The sequence below is a fragment of the Lepidochelys olivacea genome (assembly GCF_965140295.1).
Source record: "Lepidochelys olivacea isolate rLepOli2 genome assembly, chromosome: 19".
In the NCBI taxonomy this organism is placed as follows: domain Eukaryota; kingdom Metazoa; phylum Chordata; order Testudines; family Cheloniidae; genus Lepidochelys; species Lepidochelys olivacea.
This window is the reverse complement of record NC_140429.1, coordinates 10,837,900-10,864,886: the sequence shown is the minus strand read 5'-3', so window position 1 is coordinate 10,864,886 and position 26,987 is coordinate 10,837,900. Positions and strand designations below refer to the sequence as shown.

Below are 26,987 nucleotides of genomic sequence, written 5' to 3'. Positions count from 1 at the left end.
CTGCATTTTGGTGGTGAAAGAATTGATTCTTCTCCCCTCTTTCCCTATCTCACATATATGTGTGGGTGTGTGAATGTGTACAAATATACTCCCAATTAGTGGTGTACTGTGTGATATACATGTACTGCTTGAAACAGATTGGGGTGTGACCCTGGGTTTGCTGCAATGCATGGTGGAAAATATCTTCTTCAATTCTGATTCCTCAGGGCCTCTACAAGAGGAGACTTAGGAGGATGCTGCTGAATATGGTGGGGTAGTTGGATCAACTGACCTAGCTGTAACATCCACACAGTTTAGTTCCTGGGGATATTCTTCAGGTTGTTCTGAATTAGTACATAGTTCTGCACTAAAGCTGCTGCTTCAGGATATGAACAGTCATTTACCTTTTGGAGCGCGTCAGTTACAACAATTCCTCATACTAGTCACAGTTTGGCCTAAAGGCCCTGTCTACAATAGGGAAATTTTTCTAAAAGTTTTCATGGGTGCCAACACTGATTCAATTCCCCTTTGTGTTAGCAACACTGGAAGTCCTAGCTCAGATGGGGCAATTGGCATTCTTAACATCATGTTGTATAACTCTTAAGAGCAGGTCTGATCAATGTGGTGTTAAAAATGTTGGCAGCCTGTTTTCTTTAGGTTTCAGAGTAACAGCTGTGTTAGTCTGTATTCGCAAAAAGAAAAGGAGGACTTGTGGCACCTTAGAGACTAACCAATTTATTAGAGCATAAGCTTTCGTGAGCTACAGCTCACTTCCTCAGATGCATATCGTGGAAACTGCAGCAGGCTTTATATATACACAGAGAATATGAAACAATACCTATTCCCACCCCACTGTCCTGCTGGTAATAGCTTATCTAAAGTGATCATCAGGTGGGCCATTTCCAGAGAAAAGGAGTACTTGTGGCACCAACAGTACTTTAGGGCATCCAACACTGCAAACATGAGTGGAGCAGAACTGGTACTGTCAATGATGGGAAGCTCTTAAAAACATTCCTGGTGTAGATGGGGCTATAGTTTTTAAAGCCCCTGGTGATCCTTTCATTTGTAAAGCACCCAGAAGAGTGGGCAATCCTGTGAGAAGGAAAAGTTGAAAGTGGAGAAAAATATGGGAGACCAGCAGACAATGAGGGTGGCCCATTGCAGTAGAACTGAGACAAGCTGTGTTGCTTTATGGGGAACAGAGTGCACCCCTACGCAAACTGATTGTCAAATGAGGAAGGAAAATAGCCATGACTTTCTTGCACCAGTTCTACATGGCTGCAGAGCTGGTTGCTATTAGAAGCCACTGGAATGAAAATGTCCATTGTTGTGACTTACTGTTCAGTAGAATTTCTGTATCCATTTCTTTTATTTTAACTCTTGTGTGGGTTTTTGTCTTATATTTTGGTTAAACTTTATATCAGGCCTCTTGTAAAAATGTATTGCTAAAATCTTTTACAGACTTACATAATATTTACAAATTTTAAAAATAGACAATAGTAGCATGACTTTGAAAATCCATTCACTGACTCATGAGTAAGTTCAAAGCTGTATCTGGCTGGTGAAGGTAGGCCAGACACAGCTGCAGAATTGATGTTTTTATATTTTTAACTTAAGAAAACCCTGGTTTGGGGAAGCTCCTCCCAAGCTTCACAAGAAGTCCACCCCATTCAAATCCTCCATGCAAATCATCACTTGTAATGCCGCTCCCCTAGGTGGGTTGTCAGCAGCAGTGATTGACCTCTGGATCTTAAAACATGAGCCCCTACTACTTGGGCTAAAAGACCGTCTAAGCCAAAGCTGTAGCAGGATCATCAGCCTCAGTATGTAGCCCAGCCAACGCTCTATGGGGACAGAGTGACACACTGAATGGATGAGAGTTCCAAGAAGATGACATTCAGTTCCTCCTTGGAAGGTTAACGTTTTTATTGTCCACTTCCTGAGTTTGCAAACAGATGGTTCTAGTACTTCTGCTGCTAGCCAGACTCTTTCCAAGCAGTTGCAGAGTAAAATTAACAAGACCGTGGTTGGTTTCACTATTTTTCTTTAGAACCCTGTGAGTAGCAGTGAAACCGACAACTCAGCTGCTGTTTGGGAAAGCTGTGTTGTCCATTTACCAGTAGATTTCATTCTGGTTTTGCCTAGTAGATTTCTGGTGAACTTTTCAAGCCTTGATTTACAGAAGTGTGTACAGTACAACCCATAATAATGGAAAGAGATGAGAGAATAAAAATTGAAGACAGTTGGAGTAAGGCAGGCTATAGGCCAGAGGTGGGCAAACCTTTTGGCCCGAGGGCCACATCTTGGTTTGGAAATTGTATGGAGGGCCATGAACGCTCACAAAATTGGGGGTTGGAGGGTGGGAGGGGGTTGAGGGCTCCAGCTGACGGTGCAGGCACTGGGGTGGGGCCAGAAATAAAGAGTTCAGAGCTGTGGGAGGGGGCTTTGGGCTGGGACATGGGTGGGGGTATGGGGTGCAGGCTTCGGATGGCACTTACCTCAAGCAGCTCCCAGAAGCAGCAGCATGTCCCATCCCCCCCCCCCCCGGCTCCTATGTGGGGGCACGGCCAGGCAGCTCTGCACACTGCCCTGTCCGCAGGCACCGCCCTTGCATCTCCCATTGGCCGCGGTTCCTGGCCAATGGGAGCTGCGGCGCTTGGGGCGGGGGCAGCATGTGGAGCCCCCTGGCTGCCCTTACATGTAGGAGCCGGAGGGGGGACATCCGCTGCTTCCGGGAGCTGTGCAGAGTCACAGCATGCACTGAGAGGGGCAAGCTCTGAACCCTGCCGGGAGCTCAAGGGCCAGATTAAAATGTCTGAAGGGTCAGATGTGGCCCCTGGGCCATAGTTTCCCACCTCTGCTATAGGCAGTAGAACTGATACAAAATGCGCTACTTTATCTGGAATGCTACATTTAAAAATAAAACAAGCTAGTGACTGGTGAGTTGTATTATGGGATAGCTACCCACAGTGCACTTCTGTCTACATTGATGCAAGCTCTGCTAGTGAGGACGCACTCCACCATCACAAGGAGTGTGGTGTGGAGGTGCACAACCAACTTAATTACTACGGAGGCTGTGTGTTGGCTTTACACTACAAACTTAAGTCAATTTAAGTTTGTACTGTAGACATGCCCTTAGTAAGGAAAGAGACATGGAACTGTTGAGAAATACAGAGCTGTCACTATTGGAGATTGTAGGAATGGTTAACTAATAACATTCTGTTAAGCAGAATTTTATACCAACTTTACTAGGAATTGTATTGCATACCAAATAGATGAACAAAAATAGATGAATTTTTAAGCTTACAGTTCAGAACACTTCTTGTGATCACTGATTCATTTGTTGACAAATATTTTAAAAAACCTTATGTATAAATACCAAACCATGTTTCTGGCATATTTTAAATGTGACTGATTCTTCAGGTCTTGGTTTAGATGGAATTCATTCATTCATTCAAAGCTTAGGTAAATGTGTGGTGTGGTGTGGGTGAGTAGGTTAAGTCTTCTGAAGTTTGCACTGTTTAAATCCAGTTGTGTTGGTTAGTCCAGCTCTGCTGACCCCTCACCCAAATCCCAGGGAGAAAAACAGGGGAAATCGATTGGGGTTAGTCCTGCTACAAAAGTTAGGTAAGGTTTTGATTGACAGCCTCTTGTACAGTAGGCAGATTTACAACATAAAAGGCTTGACTTTAATCATTCTAGTACCCTTTTCAGATAGGCCTTTTGGACTCAGTTTAGTATCTTATTCTTTCAAACTAAGGTTTCCGTTGTGTTTTTAATTAGACGTAACACCGATACTGAGGACTGGGCAAAATACAGTGGAACACTCAGTAAGAAACAGTCCTGCACAGACCAGAAAGTGAATGGACTAGAAAGATCTTAGACTTGTTTTCCTGTCTCTTGTTTGCATGGTTCAGGTTAAAGTTTTTACACTTTCTGGTGTCTCTGTATGTAAGAGATATTAGACTTCTGCAAAGTCTATTTTGCTAAAAGTGAAGGTTTTTTCTTGAGGGCTAACACTGGCCAAAGATATGCTTTGGCCAAAGACTCAGCATTTATTTTTTGTCTTGTGTAGTGCCTGTAAGAATGCTCTAGGTGTGCAAAACACACAGTAGAAAAACTAGAAGTAAAATCTGTAGCTTGTCCCGCAAGTAGCAAGTCTGACTTGGGGGGGGGGGGGGAATGGAGGCGGGAGAATAACATGACACACCAAAGGCCTGATATTGTTGTCCTTTGCACATAACATCTATAAGTCTTTGGCCCCTTCATTGCCTTAAATCTTTAGTTATATGGACAAAATGCAACTGTTCTCCAGTATAGTAGGTGCTTAGGGCATCGTGCTTACTACTGTACTTTGAGCAATAGCCTTGTTTTTAAGAGTGCTTGGTACTGTGAGCAATACCATGCCTAATAATAAATATTTGCAGGATCAGTGCCTTAGACACCACACATGCACATTATAAGTGCCTAGATAGGTGAAAACTGAATAGTAAAAGTTCTGTGTAGGAACTGTTGATGGTTCATAATCAAATGAGTGCTCAGAACAGAACTACCCTGGTGAAGTTCACTTCCTCTCACTGCAACTCTGCGTGATAAAGAAAAGAAATTGCATACTGTATTTTATCTTTTTTTGGGGAGTGGCTATATCGAGTCTCCTACGTATCATAGCATATAGGGGAGGCTCATAAGGGCTTTGTCTAGATGTTTACAGGGTGGTGGCCTCACCCAGACTTAGATAAGATTTTTATTTCTTTGGGAGCTTTCTAGTTTTTTCACTGCTGGAGGTGGGGGGTGGGGGTGGAAGAAGAGGAGTGGAGAGTGAAAGAGCACACTCTTCCCTTTTTCCTCCTCCCAGAAAAGCTGAAATATGAGCTTGGGTTGTGTTTTGTTCAGGCGCACAGTCCATAGGTTGCACATAGTGTTTATCACACGCAAATGCAAAACTCACATTTGTAGTAATAAAGCTAAAAAACAGTCCCAAGGTCCCCCCTCTAATTCTTGAAATTGTAGTGAAGCTTTCTGGTATAATAGTACCATTGGTTGAGGCATGGGAGAACAGACTTTCCCCGTGCATGTCCTAACTGAGGAATTTGCTGGGGGCAGGGTGGGGGGGTTCTAAAAGAGACTCTGGAGTTGCTAATTTTAGGGCAGGTAGCAGAAACTGGTGTTTGCAGGTATGCAAGATGAACCTAATAACAACACCTAGGTCTTTGTATATAGTGCTTCTCATCAAAGTGCTTTACAAAGGAGATCATTATCATCATTGTCTTTTTTACAAATGGAGAAACTGAGGCACAGGGCCGTGGAGCGACTTTCCCAGGTTCACCCAGCATGTCAGTGCAAAATCCAGGAATAGACTTCAGGTCTCCTGAGCCCAGTCCAGTATTCTCTGCACTAGGCCACACTTCCCGCACATAGACTCCCCCTAGTCTGGAAGGTACTTCTAACTTGGCTTTGACATCTCCAGGTGACCTGGACCTTCCCTTCCTGATCGATAGCATCTCACCCATTTTCAGAGGAGGCCTGCTGCATGCCCATACAGGAAGAGGATGCTTTAGGGTTGGATGCAGTGAGTCCTGGAGGACAGAGAGAGCAGACAACAGACATTGACTCTCAGAATTTTTTGCTCTTCTTGACAATTTTTCTTGTGCTAGTTGGTCTGTTATCCCTGCTTTCTGATTGGCTGTGCCTGAGCATCTTCAATGGCATCACAGATCCAAGTGATTAGTTAATTCTCGACTCGGGTGGCCTGGGTGGTTCTGTGCTACACCCTCCATCTCCGCCTGTATTGCTGCTTCTGCAAATAAAGTGGGGTGTCACCGATGCCATTCCTCTCCGGAATTCTGTGCAGTCCTTCCTGCTGTTCTGTGCAGTCTTATTTTTAACCCAAAATCCTTGAACCTGTGTTCAGGATTAGTAGTGACTTACATAGCATTGTAAAGCTCTTGGAGATAAACAGATATAAGGTGCTTATAAATGATTGTTTCATTATTGAAGGCCTCCATTGTTCTGCCCCTTCTGTGTGTGAGATCTGCCCTGAGGCCACCTACAAGACTGTTGTTCTGAGATCATGTGTGACCTGTTATTTTGAAGGTTATCCACCATTGCTCTTTGAGATAGCACACAATAGAGAATGGGATGGAACATGTTTAAGGTGTTTCTTGCTAAAATGAATCAGTTCTTAAAGTTGCTGTAAGAATATAAATGAGCTCTAGTTTATCTGTTTTACATTGGAAAACATTTACCTATAGTTGCTCTTTTCCTTGTATTTTGTGCTGTTTGATAGGTACTTTTCTTAAAAAGGGCTGATTTAGTGTGGGAAAACCTGTTATTTCCCTGCTGGATTGCAGTGTATCTGTTTGAACAATTTCTTCATGAAATGAAGACCTTGATTTGTACAGGAGAAAAGGGGCTTGTGGTGGAAATGTCCTTATTTCAGGACAGATGGTTAGGGCATAGGCCTGGAACAACATTCTGTGTGCAGCTCAGCCACTAACATTCCATATGATTTAGACAAGTCACTTAACTGTTCTGTGCCCCAGTTTCCCCTTCTGTAGAGCTGGATTATTGGTTCTTACCTTCCTTTTGTAAAGAAAGATGAGAGAGATTGTTATGGGAACGATGAGCTGTGCCTTTTTGTGATGGCTAGAAAAGGCTTCATTGGTGAAGGTGACTTAGGTGAGCATGCTCTGACAGAAGTTAGACAGAAGACATGTGCTGGAGGGAGAACAGTATGCCCTACCCCCTTCCTATCCTACTAAGATACTGTGTAGTGGAAAAACACAATAGTATTCTGGTCCTGGCTCCTCCATGACTGGTCTGTTTAGAATTTCTAATAGGGATAATGGTTTGGTTTGTGACAGCCAGTGAGTTGATGTCACTTTTTTTCACAGCAGGTTTGCATTAATTGTTCATATGCTGTGTAGCTTTGCTAAGCATTTGTTGGCTTATTATATTACCAGAACAGGACAGAGTATGTTTCATTTCTCATGTTTCCTCTTTCAGTGCCTTCCTTTTTTCTTCTTTTTTAGAGTCTTGCTTCAAGTCTCTGTGTAGCTAAGTTCTTTTCTTCTGCTTGGAGGAATGAGTGATGCTTTGGTTTCAACCAGCTCTTCGTTGGGAGGCTCTAAGTGGCATTCAGAGGAGGCCATCAGACACAAATGTCTGATGGAATGGTATAGCTGCAGTTCATGCATGGAGTGCAAAAAATAGGACTTAATTGGTAGGGAGGGGAAATGGCAACCCAGGTTGAATGAATGGGTGAAAGTTTTATGACTGCCCCAAGACTAGCAAATAGTGTTGTGAGTTGCTGGCACTGCCAGAGCAGAAGTGAGAGTCCCTTTTGCATACACTCTGCTTTTGTGCACAGTAAGTGAAAATCCATTCTTATGCCTTTGGTCTTACAGCTGCAAATAGAAGAGAGAAATACATCCCCGCCCCCCAAATCCTGTCCTTTCAATACCAGCAGCGTCTGGTCTGAGCCTCTGCTGGAGGAAGACACTGTAACTATAAATACAGCTTTATCTTCTGTCTTGGACATCATAAAATAACTGACCACTTCCCCTTTAGAGGCTAAATTATAAAACACATAATCAACCAATTTGTACAAAGTTGTATTTTGGTCTCTATTGAGAATTCAGACTTGAGTCAAGGATGTCGCTTCTAGGATCTGGCTTTACACGAGAGGTTTTCATAAAGCAGCAGTGTCTGAATTGACAGTTTCAGCACATGCAAAAATTAAATTACAGTTAAAACAAAACAAAAAAATTGCCCCATTGCCAGCAGATGATTCCACAGTCATCTGCCACTGAATCCTAATCAACACTTGCCTATCTTCCCAAACCAAGAAAGCCTGGTTAAAACAATTGGGGTCTTGCTAGCATGCTCTAAAGTCCATTAAATCTGCTCTCTGGAAGACCAAGGGAGACAGTGAATTTCAGAATCAAGGTCTCCATTGAGAATACCCTGTGAGCAGTTTAACCAAGGGACTGCTCTCTCTCCTACCTCTTGCCTTCACTACAGAAAAAGGTCTGCTCTTAACTCAAGGGAAGCCAAGGCAGTTTGTAGTTGGTGAGGTTGAGTTAGAGACTACTCAACCGGACTTGCAAGATCATGTGAAAACTACAAACTGCTTTGTCTTGGATTTTGACTTGAGTGAACTTTTTTATGTAGGCCTCAGTCTGGCTGCTGCTGAATCATACAAGATCTGAAGGCACTGTTGTCCGGTGGAGAAGGGGTTAAATCCTGGTTCCTTCTAGCATTCTCTTCTGGCTGCTAAAGAGATTAGGCTCTTTACAAAAAGAGTAAAGGAACCTTTACCCTGGTATCCTGCCTAGCATCCCATCACTGGTTTTCACAAAAAACAATTCTGATGTCCAGGCTTGAGAGTGAGATTACGGAGCACATAATGGTTGCTGCACTGTCACTAGGCTTGGGAAGATTAGATTTTTACTGGTGAATGTCAGTAAATATCAGTTTCACCATACACCACACGCAAACCCATGAAGAAATGTTTCCATGGATGATCATTAAAATTTACAGATAGGCAAAGTAAGAAAAATGCTGCTTGACAACTTATTAGAGGCTAATTTAAGGATATTTACTTGATATGTGATGTAAACAATTTGTTACAGTTGTAAAACTTTTAAATTCCAGTGTCCACTGTCCTTAAATAACTCTGACCCCCAGTTTCCTGCAACTGTAAAAATGTAAATGGATACATTTAAAAATGCTTAAAAATAAACATAGGTATTTGTCAAAATTACAAAAAAAATAAAAATTGAATTCTGCCAAACGTATTACTAATTTATTGCTTTCTAAATCTCTTTGGGTTTCTGAATAGAAAAGTCTCCTTATAATTGTGATCTAACCTAAATGTGCCCAGTGTATTTGAGAGGCAAGGTGGGGGAGGTAATATCTTTTATTGGACCAACTTCCGTTGGTGAGAGAGACAAGCTTTTGATCTTAAGGAGCTCTTGTACAGTGCATTTCATTATTTTAAACTAGCTGTCACGGTGGGGTGAGTATGAGGTGACTAACTCCACTTCTCCCTCATTCTGAAGATACTGTTCTAATATCAGTGAGGTTGATAACTACTTAGCCCTCCTGTAGATGAAGAAAGAACAAAACAAAGCTTGACCAGGTATTAAGGATTGAGCATCCGAAAAGTGCGAACACCAAGGTTGGGGAAGAATGGCCTGGCATGGTGCAATGGGTAGGAGTAGGAATGAGAATAAACAAAGGACAGAGTGGGCTGGGTGCTGGTACAAAACCTAAGCTAGAACTCCCTTCTGGGGGGAGATTTTCACTTGGAGAATAGTCTCCCAAGGGAGGTGATGGAACCCCTCATAGAATATCAGGGTTGGAAGGGACCTCAGGAGGTCATCTAGTCCAACCCCCTGCTCAAAGCAGGACCGATCCCCGACTAAATCATCCCAGCCAGGGCTTTGTCAAGCCTGACCTTAAAAATATCCCTGTTATTTACTGGCCTGGTTCAAGTTGTAAACTCACCCAGTTGGAGTCCCCTACCCTGTGTGTACTGTTAGCCTGTAGAAAGATTCAGTGGGACGACTTGCAGTAGTAAACATAAGCACGTGCATGTTTGCAGGATCAGGGCCCTACTGCAGAGTAGCAAAATGCTGGGTTTTTGAATGGCCCCCTTTACAGTTCTTTTCCATCTCTGACTTTTGACTTCTCTGAGGCAGTAAAACATGTTTTATTGCCTCAAACGCCATATCCTGTTACTTTTGTAATTGCAAGGGATCTACATCTTATTTTGACTCTATGTAGAAATCATTATCTCTTTCCTCTAAAATTGCTCATGACTGAAATCCCCACAGATATTCATAAAATAACATTTAAGACATCAACTCCCTCAAATTTTCTAATGTCAAAGGTTAACTTAAAATAATAATGCTGGAAAGATTAAAATATTAAATCATTTCAGGCAAGAATACCCGTACATATTGTAATTACTTTCTTTTCTTACAATTAAAGTAATTGGATTATATTTAATGAGCTATTTACATTTAATAATTAAGAAAAGACTTATCTTTCTAGTATTCCCCAAGTGTGGCGGAAGGGTAGAGGCACTCTGCTGTGATATAGTTATCTAGGCATGAGTTGAAACTGAAAGAGCAGCTGAGCTGTTCAGAAAAGAGTTAGAGCTGCTTCTTTGTTTCACTAATAAAATATAGTTTAGGAACTCTGCTAGAAAGAGTAATGTATGTTTAAGGACGGGTGGGAAGGTTTATTGGGCTCAGTTGCAAATGAGGTGTAACAGTTTGCAGAAAAAGAGGCTCAAAACGTGCTTCGACTTAAGTCATTTCAAAAACTGCTTACACCAGTTACAATGTTCTGCTGTGTGATGAAAATATACCAATGTGAGATTTGAGGCTTCGTAAGGGCCCAGTGAATGTTTTATTATGGTAACAAACACACGCCCCCTCTGGTGGCTAGCGGAGGGTAGCATGCAGGAGTGAAAGAAAACCTGCTATTCCTATTAGCACTGACTCAATTTTGGAATGAGGTAGTGAGTGGTGCCTGCCTCAGCAGACGCGCACCATTTGCAGAAATTGGCTTGTCGCTTTGCGGAGGCATTCGTGTAGCAATGCTGTGAGACTTGGATGCATTTTTTGGTGATATATGACACAGCTAGGAATGCAGCAGTTATTCAGAAAGCCAGTTGAAAATGTGTTGACTGGAAAACATGTATTTTAGGTCAATTTAGTGATGTTAGAAAGTGTTAGATTAAGAGCCCCGGAGACATCTTACATTTTATCCGTAACTCTGGTTCTTCATGGAAAATGACAGTGCAAGCTTCCTCCACGCTGCCCTCATGCCCAAGTAATGCATCTCACTCCCGATCTGGAGAGACCTGCTCTTGGGCTCAAAGAGTAATTGTCTCCCTGGCCCAGACCAGTCATTGGTCTGTCTCCTGAGATTGCCAAGGATGCTGAATGAAGTGGTGATTGTGCTGTGGACTCTCATCTACTGGGAAAGGGTTGAGACATACTCATTTAATAGCTTTCAGATGCTAATGATATAAGATCCAGATCTGGGCCAAATGGGAATCAACGACCTAAAGATGGAAGATTGTATCTTGTTACCAGTCCCCTGATCCATCCTTTTCCCATGTGTAATTGTAATATCTGAGAATCCAAGATGATACTTCTGGATTATCTGAATAATCTAAACTTTACCTGCATATCTGAAGCTAGCAGCTCTATGCAGCAGAGTCATAGAATCATAGAATATCAGGGTTGGAAGGGACCCCAGAAGGTCATCTAGTCCAACCCCCTGCTCAAAGCAGGACCAATTCCCAGTTAAATCATCCCAGCCAGGGCTTTGTCAAGCCTGACCTTAAAAACCTCTAAGGAAGGAGATTCTACCACCTCCCTAGGTAACGCATTCCAGTGTTTCACCACCCTCTTAGTGAAAAAGTTTTTCCTAATATCCAATCTAAACCTCCCCCACTGCAACTTGAGACCATTACTCCTCGTTCTGTCATCTGCTACCATTGAGAACAGTCTAGAGCCATCCTCTTTGGAACCCCCTTTCAGGTAGTTGAAAGCAGCTATCAAATCCCCCCTCATTCTTCTCTTCTGCAGGCTAAACAATCCCAGCTCCCTCAGCCTCTCCTCATAACTCATGTGTTCCAGTCCCCTAATCATTTTTGTTGCCCTTCGCTGGACTCTCTCCAATTTATCCACATCCTTCTTGAAGTGTGGGGCCCAAAACTGGACACAGTACTCTAGATGAGGCCTCACCAATGTTGAATAGAGGGGAACGATCACGTCCCTCGATCTGCTCGCTATGCCCCTACTTATACATCCCAAAATGCCATTGGCCTTCTTGGCAACAAGGGCACACTGCTGACTCATATCCAGCTTCTCGTCCACTGTCACCCCTAGGTCCTTTTCCGCAGAACTGCTGCCTAGCCATTCGGTCCCTAGTCTGTAGCTGTGCATTGGGTTCTTCCGTCCTAAGTGCAGGACCCTGCACTTATCCTTATTGAACCTCATCAGATTCCTTTTGGCCCAATCTTCCAATTGGTCTAGGTCCTTCTGTATCCTATCCCTCCCCTCCAGCGTATCTACCACTCCTCCCAGTTTAGTATCATCCGCAAATTTGCTGAGAGTGCAATCCACACCATCCTCCAGATCATTTATGAAGATATTGAATAAAACCGGCCCCAGGACCGACCCTTGGGGCACTCCACTTGATACCGGCTGCCAACTAGACATGGAGCCATTGATCACTACCCGTTGAGCCCGACAATCTAGCCAGCTTTCTACCCACCTTATAGTGCATTCATCCAGCCCATACTTCCTTAACTTGCTGACAAGAATACTATGGGAGACCGTGTCAAAAGCTTTGCTAAAGTCAAGAAACAATACATCCACTGTTTTCCCTTCATCCACAGAACCAGTAATCTCATCGTAAAAGGCGATTAGATTAGTCAGGCATGACCTTCCCTTGGTGAATCCATGCTGGCTGTTCCTGATCACTTTCCTCTCATGCAAGTGCTTCAGGATTGATTCTTTGAGGACCTGCTCCATGATTTTTCCAGGGACTGAGGTGAGGCTGACTGGCCTGTAGTTCCCAGGAGTCACTAGTAACTGTGGGTCCTTGCCAAAATTAGTCAACCTTTTTAAAAAAAGTCGAGTTCAAATGAATGTTTCACTACTTCTAATCCACCTATTTCCCCTGCAGCTGCAACAGCAAAGAGCTGCCAGTACTTAAGTAGCTGATCTCTTTTTTTGGTGTACCCCTACATGCCAAGAGCTGAAACTTTCTGCTGTTGAGCTTTATTTTCTGCAGATAATTGGTGTCAGTAGTTCTGAATTCTGAGACTTAAACATTTCTGACAATTGTTTTGATTGTTTTATACTGACTTTCTTTTGTCACTACTATTCTAAAATTTTATTTAAATGTCTGAGTTCTGTGTGTATGCTTAGTCAAGGACCAATAAAGTCTCATACAGATGACCATTTTTGTTTAAAACTTGTTTTTCAGTTGAATGAATGAAAGCAGAGTTCTTCTCTTAAAAAGTGGCTGTGTAGAAAGGCCAGCTTTTTATTCAACAGATTTTCCTGTTTGTATTGGGTCATATCGGCTTGCTTTAGTGACGCACAGTTCAATTCCTATTAACCATGTAGTGCCAACCCAGCTATGGGAGAGTGAGCTGGATTCTTTTCTGGCTTGCTCATCGTCATCAGAACTGATAACTAAGTCCCAAATGAAGACCCAAATTCTGACTTACACCTGTGCAATCCCCTTGAAAGCAATGAGTGGTGGTGTGGTGATGCATGCCAGAAAAAAGAACAGCTTGGCTTTCAGATTCCATGGTGGGTTTGCAGGGCTGGCAGCTCCTTCAGCTCTGCCTCTCTTTTATAGTGCCACAGGATCCCTCTTATCAACATCTGGATTTGGTGATTTGAGGTGGGCCCCCTGTGTTTACTGATGGTAAACTACAGGGTAGTTACCTGATTGGGCAAACCTTCAAATGAGTGTGGATCTAGCTTCAGGGAAGTTTTTTATGTGATGGCAGGCAAAGGGTTGGACTGGACTGACCTTTCAGGACCTAATGAGCTGTAAGAGATGTTGGAGAATGTTTTCTCCTATGCATGTGGGTTTTACCCTCACAAATCCTCTGACTTGTGGGGAGAATAGACCCCTGTGAAAGAAAGCAGTCCGGAGCTGCCTTCCACTGCTGATTCTTGTTCAGCTGCTGGCAGGCTTGGAAGCTAATGACAGATGAGCATCTGACATGTTTTTGGGACTGAATACTTGTTACAGCTGGCGGAGTGGAATAGTCTGTGGCATCACATGGCAGTTTGCTCTGTAATTTCACTCCCCATTGCTCAGAAGCAGTACTGATTGCTAGGTAGGTCTCCTCTCTTAGGGTAGCGTGTAACAGCAGCATCTCTGATTATTGCATCCCGTTTCTCTGTGGCCACATTGTGCACTTGGATATTGCCGTGAGTTCTCAGCAGAACCTTCTGTTGACCTTTTTCTGTTTTTTCCCGTTCTCCCTGTGTGTCTGGCTGCTTTGTCCTCTTCCCCTGCCCCCCTGCCCTTTTGAGATTATGCAAAAGCCAGTCTCTCTGGCCATTACAGCTTGATGGGGAAGCAGTTACTGCTGAGAGAAGCTTGAAATTTAAAGTAGAGTTGTCATAGACGCTAGAGTAAATGGTCAGTCTGCATTGGCAGGCCACTAAGTCCCATTTCATACTGATGGGAATTTCATATCTGATTATCTCTTTCCCCTCTCATTCGCAAACCTGCTGGTGTGTCTAATACTCCCAAAGGTTGCTCTCTGAGGAGCTTAGCTGGAGGCCAGTTCCTCTTTGCTATGCTCTTTGTGTTTGGGAGGATTATTTGTAGCAATCAATGCTGCAGAAACTTTAATTTGATTGCTGGGGAAGGGTTATCAGTGACCTGAACACACTTGAAAATGCGCTGTGTCCACCTCAGGTGCTGTGTTGCACCAGACATTGTGGCAGATATTACTTCTGGTGCTAAAATTTTCTCTCAGATTGTTTCTAATACAAGAAGTCCCTTCTTGCACTAATGGTGGGGAATTATATTGGCAACTCCCTTTAATGCAATGCTAGTCATTCAAATATCAGTGAGAAAATAGCTCCCAAATCTTGTAAGCAAAGTTTGTGAAGTATGTGACCTTTTGTTTTTAGACTCTCTTCTTTCTCCTCACCATCATGATGACCATGGTATCTGAGCCCTTTACAAGAAAAGAAAACAAATAATTGGTTGTCAGCTGTGGTGGTGGTCTTCCCCACCCCAAGTCCACAGTAGAGAAGCTTTTGGTCTTGATTTCAGTGATTTCTTCTCACTGACAGAATTCATATAGGAAAGCAGATGGTTAATCCTGGGATGTCACTGTGTTGCTTTTTAATACTTGATGAAAACTATCTCCCTAATTATTCATGGCAATTGTTCTGTCTCATGGGGTTTGCTGTTCCAGCCATGTTTTTCAGAATGGTGAATATGGGTGCAGCTCTGTCCAAAGGGCTCGTAGACTGGCAAGAACTGTTTCAAATAAACCAATTCTACTTGAATTCAGTCCAGAACTCTGTGATTCCTGTAGGATCCACTGTGGCAGAGCCCAGTTTGCAGGATTTGAGTCCCCGTAGTCAACTAATCCAATATACCTGTAATATCCAGCTGACCAGAAGCCTTAGTAGTAGTTCACTGTAAGTTAAGCTTTCTGTTCCTTGTGGTAGATAAGCAGATACCAGCATTAGGAGTTGCATTTCTCCATTTACAGTCTTCTGTCCTATTAATTAGTTAATTTACCTTATCTTTTTGTAGTATCCTCGATGCAAGTTTTGGGTTGAATAATTTTGTGCTAAAGAGAGAAACAGATTCAAGAAGAAGTCCTGGTTGCTTACGGTTTAAAGTTCTAGATAGGCTGGTCTCCATGAGCAGCAGGGAGGCACCTCTCCAGCTGTGGAGAAACAGGAGGCAGTTAAGACCAGAGGGTGTGGAGTACGAAAGCAGGGGGAGGTAGCATGAGAGAGAGTATGGAGCAAGTGCGTAGTGAGTTTTGAAATTGGGAGGGTGCTGCTGGGTGGAAGACTGCTAGGAATCTAGGAGTGGTGGTATGAGCTTCCTGGAAGGAGAGAGTCTGCTGCAGCATTCAGCAGATTTTTGTAGGAAGAACTTGGGGTGATGGAATTGTAGAAGAAGAGATGAGCACTCAGAAAAGCATAAATAGAGATGTCAACAAGGAGTGAGAAAATGACAAATCCTGGCAATGTTTGGTTGGAAGTGATAGAACTTGCAGCTATGGGAGAGGCAGGAGGGGAGATGGCTGGCCATTGGGCAGTTCAGCCTGTAGTCTCCTCAGATTTTGGGATGAGGAGGAGAGACTTCTATTGCTAATTCTGAAATCGTGTTTCCAAGTTATCCCAGTCATGTGTCCTCTTCCAGGGCTTGAAAAAAAATACAGTTGTCAAGTGGGAAGTTCTCATGCAAGTGAAAGGGACTAAGTCATCAATTTCTAAAGAATCTCAGTTTTCATTTGAAAAAGTTGTTAATTATGGTTGTGAGGATAACTTTAAACTGATAGTGTTGTCTGCAGAGAAATAGCTTCCGTGCGTCTGCTTACAGCTTTCCCAACCAAGCAGCGGTGTGAAACTGCCAGGTCATGCTGTTGCTTGGGTCAGCAATGAGTAGCAGCTGGGGCACTGACCTGTTGTTCCTTGACCTGCGTGGTGCTGTCCTTCTGTGTGGTTGTCTTTCCCTATCCAGTATTCTGTATCAATCTCTGACTTGAAAATGTTTCCTCTCTATGGAAATGACAGGCCACCCTTAGCCACACCCCATGTCACAACAGGAAGTGTGTGGGTGCTTTAGATCCATAAAGTATTCTTGTAGTTTTGTACAATACTGTATATACTGAAAACTGCAGCATTTAAACATAGCCCAGTCTAAACTTTCAATAACCAATCCATATGACTGCTCTCCAAGGATTCTATCCCATCTCCACTTCACAACTGATTTCATTTGATTTGAGAGGAAATATCTAAATCCATATATCACACAAAGCTTGAAACGTTTACCTGACACCTACTATCCTGATGACTAGTGGTACTGGCCAGAATGGAAACCAGTTGTTCTGTCATGTTCCTACAACTTAAAAGAATAAAGTAGTTGTGTACTGTCCTTTGTGTTCTGTATTTATTTGTAGCATGTTGTGGATCAGCTCTCCTTAATGAATTTTTAAGAATGAACCTTACTAGCAGGCTCCTATTTTTACTAGACCTTTTCCTTCTTGGCTTCACTGACTATGTTTCTTTTTTCTCCTAGATCATGGTGCATTTATCCTTGTGTTGTCTATGTATGGCTGCACTGCTCTGCACTTTGAACTACGGGGGCACGAATAGCAGTGTGCACGACAGTGCTATGCTGTAGCTCTCCTATGTGGAGCTGTGGGGAGTTAGAGGATTACGTTAACGCAAACCAGGAACCTTTTAGTTTGCTCCCACGGTGTCCACATGGGGATGTTACAGAGCATCACTTCGGTGCGCGCTGCTATTCACAATTGCATTGTCTGAACTGCTGTAATGTCTAGTTTCCTTTCTTCCTTTCTCAGCATTGTTTTCTGTCTCCTTCCCCTCCTCATTTCTCTCTCTGCTTATACGTCCCCCAGAATCTCTCTCTCAAATACACTGTTCTTTGTGTCTAATCAGTTGCATGATTTTCCTCTTCCCATCCACTTATATGTAGGGCTTGGAAATTTTACAAGATATATAATAAGTGGAGGGATAAACCTCCTAACCAGAGACTAATATTACAAGATGAGAGGGGCCTCGATGTCCAAATGCAGTGTCGTGTGGAGAAGCTACCCCACCCCAACAGCTGTTGGGAAAAGGGAGAGGGCTCAGCCATTACTAAAGGCTTCTGTCACTGGGCTCTGCTCAGAGGCCCCAGGTATCATGTCTGCCTTGTCTCCAGCTTAGTAATTGTCTGATAAAGCTGAAGCCCTGAATCCTCTGTCCCTGCTGAAAGGGAAAAGGAGAATTCTTCTTTAACTGCCCTCCTCCCAAGAACCTTCTAGCTACTGCAAAGGCAGTTGGGTGGCTCTCTGCAACATCCCCTGTGCCATGACACCCGGAGCCTCTGAGCAGGGTCCAGTGACAGAAGCCTTGTAGTAATGCTGCATCCTCTCCCTTTTCCCAGCCCCCCAGCATAGATAGACTGCACCAGTGTAAACAGTGACTTTTGCCAGACTTTTGCTGTTTGCCTTAGTTTCAAACAAAGCAGTGTATACATCACAGTCTAGACAAGTCCTTATTTCCTGGGGGGCGTAGCCAACATAGTTTTAAGCTAGTGGCTCCTAAGAGGAGTGTGCCCTTCTCCCCCTCCTCCTTCCCCACACATTAGATTGGCAGTAGAGTGGTCCCCATGTCCCTCCTGTGTCATAACTAGGGTCCTACCAAATTCACAGTCCATTTTGGTCAATTTCACAGTCATAGGATTTTTAAAATAATAACTTCCATGGTTTCGGCTATTTAAATCTGAAATTTCATGGTGTTGTAATTGTTGGGGTCCTGACCCAAAAAAGAAGTGGTGTGGGGGTTGCAAGGCTATTGAAGGGAGGGTTGCGGTACTGTGCAGAGCTGGGCCCTCAGTCAGCAGCTGCCGCTCTCCGGCCGCCCAGCTCTGAAGGCAGCAGCGCAGAAGTAAGGGTGGCCTGGGATGGTATTGCCACCCTTACCTCTGCCCGGCTGCTGGCGGGGTGCATCCTTGAGAGCCGGGCGCCTGGCCAACAGATGCTGATCACCAGCTGCTCAGCTCTGAAGGCAGTGTAGAAGTAAGGGTGGCAATAACGCGACTCACCTAAAATAACCTTACATCTCCCCTGCAATCCCCTTGTGGGTCAGGACCCCCGATTTGAGAAACACTGGTCTCCCGCATGAAATCTGTATAGCATAGGGTAAAAGCACACACAAGACCAGATTTCACGGTCCGTGATGCATTTAATGGCCAAGAATTTGGTAGGGCCCTAGTCATAACTTTACCACAGTTGCTGCAATATCTTGGGGGGAGGGGGCGGCGGCGAGGGGAGGGTTCTTTTTTTTTTTTTTTTCCTGTGCTCTTTGGTCTCTTTCTCAGTATCTTTCCTGTGGTTTTAATTTTTTCTTGCTCTGTCCTCCGATGGCTTCCCCTCTCCCCAGAAGGTTACTCCCTGCTCTAGGTCAGTGGGATGCCCACAGATAGCTCTGTGGAACCAAGCTACATGTGCTCGTATGAGTCAGTGCTCGAGAAAGAGAAACAGGAGAAGCCTGAGAAAGATAGGTACTACCTAAGCTTACAGCCCTATATATATGTGAGCTGCGGGTGTGGCTGTTACGGGGTGCTGCCAGGGGAAGCACGGAAACGCTGGCTTAGCTAAAGCACAAAAACCTAACGTGACAGAAGAATTTAGAAGGGTCTGGCTTTAATCCACAAAATGCAGGGAATTTAGAGTTAATGGTGGAAGTCCTTCCTTAGCTCACTCTGTACTTAACTATCTGATGGCTTTTACACTACCCAGGCACAGGGAGGTCTAAGAGGGAGGGATTTCAGCCCTGTTAATTTTCCTGCTTTTCTTGGTTTTTAGGTTTGACTCATCAACATCGCTTTCATTAGGTTTTTTGGTCTTTTGAAACCTGAAATGGCCCAACTTGATTATCATACACATTGTAAGGAGAGTGATCACTTTAGATAAGCTATTACCAGCAGGAGAGTGGGATGGGGGGAGGTATTTTTTCATGCTTTGTGTGTATAAAAAGATCTTCTACACTTTCCACAGTATGCATCCGATGAAGTGAGCTGTAGCTCACGAAAGCTTGTGCTCAAATAAATTGGTTAGTCTCTAAGGTGCCACAAGTACTCCTTTTCTTTCTGTTTCACAGTGACAAGTGAACTAAATGACTGGTTTATAATGGAGTTTGGTGGTACTGTAACAAAGCATCCTTATACCTGGCATACCCTGCAGTGCTCCAGACCTTGAACTCCTCTGCATTAACGGGTCAAATTTGGAAATTCAAAATCTGGTTTGTGAGGTAATTGGTGAGATAATACCCACTCCTTCTTCTTAACGTCCTAGTAGAAAAGCATCCAGGAAGGACTCCTGGACCTCAAAGATAAGCTGCCAGCTGCCACAGACTATCAAAGGGTGGCTCAAAGTCAAGAGCAAACAGCTGATTTTAAATTATTTTGGTTCTTGGTTTGTTGCTGTTGGTGACAGGAAGCCACGTTCCCCAGGCTGTTAGCTTCCTGTTTTATTTTTACACCCATCCTGAGCAGATCAGCATGTCCATCACAAGGGGAGGCGTCTGTTTCTATAGCATTGTTTCTCATCTGACCTACAAGAGAGACTGTTTTCCTTCCTAAATTAATCAAGAAGTTGGGATATATTTGCTTTCATGTTAGAGATTTTGGAGGTGTATCTAACTGCTTGTGCTGTGCTCCATTATTCAGGAGCTGAAGTTCCATTTTCTTTTTGTGGGCAAGAGGTATAAGAGAATTAATCTATTGCTTTAACAGTTAGGCATGTTAGCAGTGGAGATTTTGCTGTTACAAAGTACTGGGCAGGCAACAGACACACACGCAACCATTTTCTGAAGGATAACTTTCAGAAGCTTTTGTGTTCCGTAAATTTTAGAAGAATTGGAAGTTGGGGTTGGAAGTTTCATCTCGCTGTGTGTAGTGATCAATGTTGATGTCTTTCAGCATTGGGCTCTACCCCCTTCCTCCCACATATCCTTATAAAGCTACCAATGTGATAAACCACTAACTCTAAAACGATGGATCTGTAGAAACTAGGTCACATGGGAATTTCCTACAAGGGAGGGGCACAGCCTGAAGGATAAGAAACAGTCACCAGAATGTTTCCTGGTCAGCTGCAAGCACTTCCTGTTATCTCATGTGAGCCCTCTCTGTCTGTTCTGTTGGTGAGGAGGGAGGGAATGTACATGTCAGTGTGTCTGGCGTAACAGAAGTGCTAACTTCTGTTAACATTCTTGGTTCGAAAATGGACGTATTAAAATGTTCCTATGGAAAGGTTCACAGTAGCTGTCGTTAGATGTTCTGCAATATTTGGAGAAGGAGTGTGACTGTTCAGTGCAGATGCATCAGTGGGAAGGGTGGTGCGGCAGCAGTAATGTAAACAGTCCCTTGCTCAGCTAAGATGGGCAGTTTTCCTTTGCTGCCTGTACCCTTGAGCCAACAGGTCTCTGCTTCTCCACTGCAAGCTGTAGAACAGCAGGATCTTTATTTTCAAAGAACCAGTTTCATAAGGGTGGGGAGGGAAGAAGATGCCTGATACACAGAGCTGTTTCAGAGCAGGAAAATGAACATCGTGGCTCTGGTGTGCCTGGAATGTGTGGGTGAGTAATCCTTTCCTGTTTCTTTTTTGGGTTGTTTTTCATCTTTTAGAACACTGCCTGAAGCGGGTCCACCATGCCGTTAGTAACGAGGAACATTGAGCCAAGGCACCTGTGCCGTCAGACGTTGCCTAGCGTTAGAAGTGAGCTGGAATGCATGACCAACATCACCCTGGCAAATGTCATTCGACAGCTGGGCAGCCTGAGTGAGTACCACTGCGAGCCCGCATGCTGCCCTCAGGAGTCATTAGCTCCCTTTCTGTTCTTGTATTCCTATTTCTCCCCCATCTGCCTTCCCTGGGTAATGCTAACATATTTTCCCAAAGACATCTCTGATGCTAATTTCCTGTCCTTCTCCCACCTCCTCCTCAACAAAAAGAAAATTGGAGAGGAGGGGAGTGGAAGAGCTGCAGCAAAATTGTAGATGGAAGGATGGAGCATAATTGAGGGCTGTAAAATGGGAGGCTCTCGGAGTGGCCAGTGCCTTGTCGGAGAAAGCGCCTGTAATTGCATGCGCTATTAATTGTAGCTCAACTGTGTTTAATCTACAATTTATCATTTTTAATGAAGGGTAATCAAAACGCACACACAGATTCTGGCCTGTTTGCCCGTGCTACATTTATGGTGTTGCAAGCCTGAAAGTCCCCAATTCAGACTAAGAACTGCCTCTGGGATATTGGAGTTTGCGGGCCGCATGTTGGTACAGCGGCACAAATGGTTACCAGTGAGGTGGTGGCAGCCTTATGAGGGGCAAAGTGAAAACATAGGCCCAAGCTTTATAACAAAAATAAACGGTAAGAATCACTGTGCCTGTACTCAACTTCTTTTTTCTCCATTAAAATGTTCTGGATTCAGATTAGCCCCCCTTTGCTCAATATTTGTTTCATTGGCCTTGAAATGAGACCTGCAAATGCTTTGATAAACAGATTCGTACCTTGTTTAAATTCACTCTAGGACCTATAAGTATCTCTGTTCCCTTCACAAGATAGACCTTTTCTCTCATGCAATGTGAACATGGGTGAGAGGATTCCCGGCAAAAATTTTCCTGTTTCTCCAGTAGTGAAAGCACATTGCTATCACTAAAACCCCTGTGCTGCCTCCAGGTTCTCATCTGATACCAACAGGCCTTGCATTAAGTCTGTTGCTAAAAATATCAATGTGCAGTAATGGATAAGACCAGTCTACCCATCCATTGTCAATTGCCCCTCACGGTTCCACAGTTAGATGTGATTCCTGAGATGGTCACGGAGCATTAGGGTTCTCTTAAAATCCATCCTGTGCGCATGAAATGAGAAGGGGGAGGACGGTAAAGCTCTTTAAATCCCAGATAGAGAGAGTAAGCTGATCCAGATCCAAAAGGCATGCTGTGGGTTTGTGAGACAGAGCACCAGCGATATCCCTCAGGCTTAGACCTTGTTTGTGCATTTCACAATATTCAAAGCACCTCTGCTTATCCCTCAGAACAGAGAGTGAAGTGCTGGAAGCCAGATCACAGCCTGGTTCCTTTATCAGGAGGGTACCAAGGGAGCCTCGCTCTGGGGTGTGGGGAGGACCAATCACAGACACAACCAGGAGTGCTGTTGGGGAAGCTCCTGTGAGACAGGCTGTTCGTATTGACACTCATGCGCATCACTGTGCATTTGAGGGTAATGCAGAGGGAGGGAAATAAAATTGAGCATCTTCTCCTGTTATGCATCCCCAGGGTTGAAGACAGAATTGTAAGTGCTCTGGTCTTTGGGCTAATTACTGCAGAATGTTGAGACCCAAATGACCAAGCTCCTCTCCCAGTTGTCTGTACGTTATTTTGAAAATGGGAATATTTCTTCATGTGCTGAATACTGTAGTAATTTGAAGAGAGTTCAGTAAGTGACGGCAGACCTGTCAAGTGAATAAGCAGCCATGCCGAGTACACCACAACCTCTTTACAAAGACACAAACATAAAACTTGTGCCGCATTCGTATTCCAGTGAGTTTGCCCTTTGTTACTATGACAGCCAGTAGCACTTTGGAGAGGCAGTCTGTGCATTTCTGTTAATTCTGTGGAATCATAGAAGCTAGAAATGGGAAAGACCTATTAAATCATTCAGTCTGTCTTCCTGCAAGTGCATGATAAAGATAATTTTGATTGTAATTTTTTCTCTTGAAGTAAAATCAATCAAGCAGCTAAATCCCTGAAAACTAATCTCTGCCCCCATCCAAAAAATGTGCATGAAATACAAAAGCATATACTAGATCCTATACAGTAACCATGTGCTGACACAGTTATGCCATTAGAGGAATAAATATACACCCAAGCACATACACCAGTGTGCATAACCATGTTTGTATCTCATCTTTGTATATTTAAAGTGTACTGCTCAGCACTGCAAAACAACTGTTCAGGTTTTCCCAACATCTGTAGTCTTTTCCTTGTGAAATTCAGAATTGGGTTCCAAATCTCATTAAAATGGAAACACGTAACAACTTTGTTGTATGAGGTTATTGCTGTGAGGTCTGTCAAGTTTCATTATAGATGAACCTTCCCTCTCCTTTCATTGTAGCATCCTTTGTAAAATGTGTGAGTTGCTCTTATGGTGAGGTAGAACAGAGAGGATGCTTCATGAAAGCTTGTTACAATGAGATCTGTCTGACTCCTGTGTCTGAGGGAATGAATATCTTCTTATGAGTTAACACAGGGAAGCGGACAAGGGGGGTCAGCAGGGCAAAAGTAGGGTCCCTGAATTCAAACCCTATATTACCAAGGGAGGCAGGGGGAGGAGAATTACACTGTGCACAACCTGCATAGAAAACAGAGTCACGGGGCTAGGTTCTAGGACTCAGAGACACAGCACCCTTGTATAAAATGACTGCAGGGATAGGGGCTTGAGTTTAGTATTGCTTCAAAGTGCAGACTCTTTACTCATGTTCGTAGATGTCATGGAGACAGCTGCCCTTGAATGATAGCCTAACTTAGATGTTTTTTCCCCTCCTTCCCTCTGGAATCAGCTGTTGGAAATGCAATTTCCATTTTACACATATGACTTGTGCTAAAAGCCAAGATTTCCCAAAAAAAGGACTCTAAGGTTACATCTTTATTTAGGCTCCTGACTGCCTGACAGGATTTTTCAAAAGTGCCCAGCACTTGACAGCCCCCACTGACTTCAAGGGGGGCTATTGGCTTATTAGAAGCTTAACTTCAGGTTTGTGTTTTTGACAGGCTTGGCCATAAATGTTTAGATAGGCAGGATTCTGCCCAAGACTGGGTAAGGGCAGGTTCTGGTGGAGGAATAGAGGCGACTGGTATGGTGAGACTGCTGCCTCTTATGGCCAATATTGTCTCATTGTTTCCTTGCTCTCCCCACCTGTCTGAATCCACTTAGCTTGCAAGTTCTTCGGGGCAGGACTATCATTTTTTGTTTGTACAATGCCCGGCACAATGATCCATGAGTGGAGGCTCATAGGTGCTACCGCAGTGCAAAGAATGAATAGTAACATTTGTCTTGGCTGTTCACTGAGCAGTCTGAGGTTTTACAGAGGGTTCATCACATTTAAGAAACTCTAGTGAAAGTAGTAGTGAAATACTCCAGCATTTATTTATATTTAGATAATCTGGAAAGCATCAGTCTTTCAGGTGTTGCTCTATCTGAAGGAATGCATGGGTCAGTATCCTTGTCTGTGAATGTGGCTATGGCTTTAGGGTCAAGACCTGAATATACCATATAGTTCTAGAATACAATTAACTCTAAAATAGGTACCAGTTACCCTCGAAGAGGCCTTACTGCAAGGCAGTGATTTATAATTTGGGAGCCTTTTGAAGTGCCATAGAGCTATGTCTGGTTGTTAATAAACAACATCATGTAACCCTAAAGAGACTGCAAGCCAATCAGATGCAGACTAATACAGCACGCTGTCAACTTGGCTGGTGTCCACCCATGTCTATTACTTTATTCAAGACTTAAGTAGTATACTTCAATTGTATTTCATTGTTTAAAGATCCTTTAGAAAGGTGTCATTTAGCTGGAACGGTGCATCAGCTCGCCCTCTGTGCTAATATCTTGGGTGGTATCAACACAGCCAAACTTGAAAATAACAAATCTCACTCTTGTAAAGGCTAGTAAATAGCTTGCTGATGCTAATGTGGAAGAAGCAGCAGGTTGGTTTGGGGCGGGGGGATCAGGAGAACTCAAGTATTAAGGGCTGGGGGTGGAAAGTATAATACAGCTCAAAGAGTAATACAGCCCTTTGAATATTCCAGGTAAATTTGCAGAGGACATTTTTGGAGAGCTGTTTACTCAGGCCAACACCTTTGCCTTTCGGGTGAGCTCTCTAGTCGAGAGGGTCGACCGCTTACAAGTCAAAGTCACTCAGCTGGATCCCAAAGAGGAAGAAGGTAATGGAGCGGAGCACAGCACTTTCAGACCAAGCGTGCTAAAGAGCCCCATCAAACCAGCAGAGCTCATGGCCTTGAAATGAGTTTGAAGCTGTGTGTGCTAGAGGCTCATATGTTTTCCTTTCCACTAACAGGAACTCTTTCCCTTACTGTCTTGAAAAATACTTTGCTAGTGACATGTGGAGTGGTTCCAAACAAGTCTGTTTCTGCTGGAGGTGGTCACTAGCAAGTCTCCATGTCCATTGGCTGGCTATTCAGTAAATAGTGTGGCAGCATGATTTTCAGGCTGTGTTTACACTGAAATTTGAAACCACCTTAGCACCTTTCTTGAGAGCCATATTGAAACAGTTTCAGATCTCAGTGTAGACAGGGTTGGAGTTTCTTTTCTCAAGAGTATTGTGGGGAAAAAGGAACCCAACCATAGAAAGTGCTGAGAACTGTAACTGAAATCAGATGTGGCTACTTGGCCTTCTGTATCAATCACCTGGGTCGAACTGTCCTTCACTTTCTCTTTCCATTGCTTCCCTCCTTCCTAGTGTCCCTACAAGGCATTAATACAAGGAAGGCCTTCAAAAGCTCCACCACTCAGGACCAGAAGCTCTTTGACAGAGATTCTCTCCCGGTGCCCGTCCTTGAAACATACGGCATCTGCAATACTCCTCCACCTCTCAACATTCTCTCCACTTACAGGTAATGCTGCAGCATCTCTGTAGCTCCTTTTTTTCCCTTGTAGGGAACATCTCCTCCACAGTTAGCTGAGAAAGGTGCTCACCCAAAGGCCAGGGCCACAAGCCACTTACTCAAGAAACACTAGTCCCTAAGGGAAATGGAGTAACCTAACTAGGGTGCCTCGGGCCTTTGCTGTTCTTTAGCTGGATTATTTGTAGGTTTGCTTCTGGGGTTGCACAAATAAAGGTAGCTGAAAAATTACATAGTTACGTTGTTGCTTTTGTGATGGTGCCTTAAGGAGACAAGTCTTGAATGGCACTGAGTAACATTGCTAGGTGTTTTGGATACGATGTATTTTCTCATACTTCTCTGTGTGATCTCGTGGTCACTTTCCAAGAGCCTTCTTGGAAACTACAGGACATAAATTTGCTTGTGGCACTGACCCAAATGGATACAGCAGACTCCTTTAGATTTTGAGCATTATTTGGTCTATTCCTGGTGTCAGGTGACTGACTCAGCTTAGACCCTGGCTGTATAACCTGCATAAAGCCCTTATCCTTAACGGTCTAGCCATGTTAGGTCATCCTGTAGATCAGTGATATTCAAACTGAGGCTCGGGAGCTGCAATTGGCACTTCAGTTCGTTTCCTATGACTTTTTCCAGCATGTGATCTTGAAACACTGTGAGATTTAAATATTAACCAATCAGGAGGCTTTTACTATGTTAACCAACTGTAGTTGATAAAATAATAATACTTGGTCAGTCCTTTTGCTGTGAGAATATTATATATAAAAACAGTTAAATATTTCCTCCTCCTGTTGTTTAAATGTGAATATATAGCACTATAGTAGGTGAAACTATGAATTCACACAACTCTGGCTCTTTTGGGTAGCTGCTGAACCACTGAGGTCTGAGTGTCTGTAGATAGTCGTAGAGCAGGGGTTTTGGAGTATGAATATTTCTTTAGCCCACATCCGTATATGTCTTTTGAACAGGTGAAAAGTAATTACAGATAGCTGGAGGCAGCTGTCTTCTGTGAGATGCTACTGTACTGCAAAGTAGGAGGGCGGGCA

At 43.6% G+C, this 26,987-nt stretch overlaps 1 protein-coding gene across 2 annotated transcripts in view; it reads left to right on the top strand.

Moving 5' to 3' along the window:
* The window catches only part of WASF2 (WASP family member 2), a 41,280-nt gene that overhangs the window by 923 nt on the left and 13,370 nt on the right, over window positions 1-26,987 (top strand). For both annotated transcript variants that reach the window (XM_084609755.1, XM_084609756.1), the window contains 3 exons: window positions 20,929-21,082; window positions 25,111-25,245; window positions 25,782-25,935. In XM_084609755.1, the coding sequence (XP_084465881.1) occupies window positions 20,953-21,082; window positions 25,111-25,245; window positions 25,782-25,935 (419 nt within the window). In that variant the 5' untranslated portion in view covers window positions 20,929-20,952. The remainder of the gene's footprint in view (window positions 1-20,928; window positions 21,083-25,110; window positions 25,246-25,781; window positions 25,936-26,987) is intronic.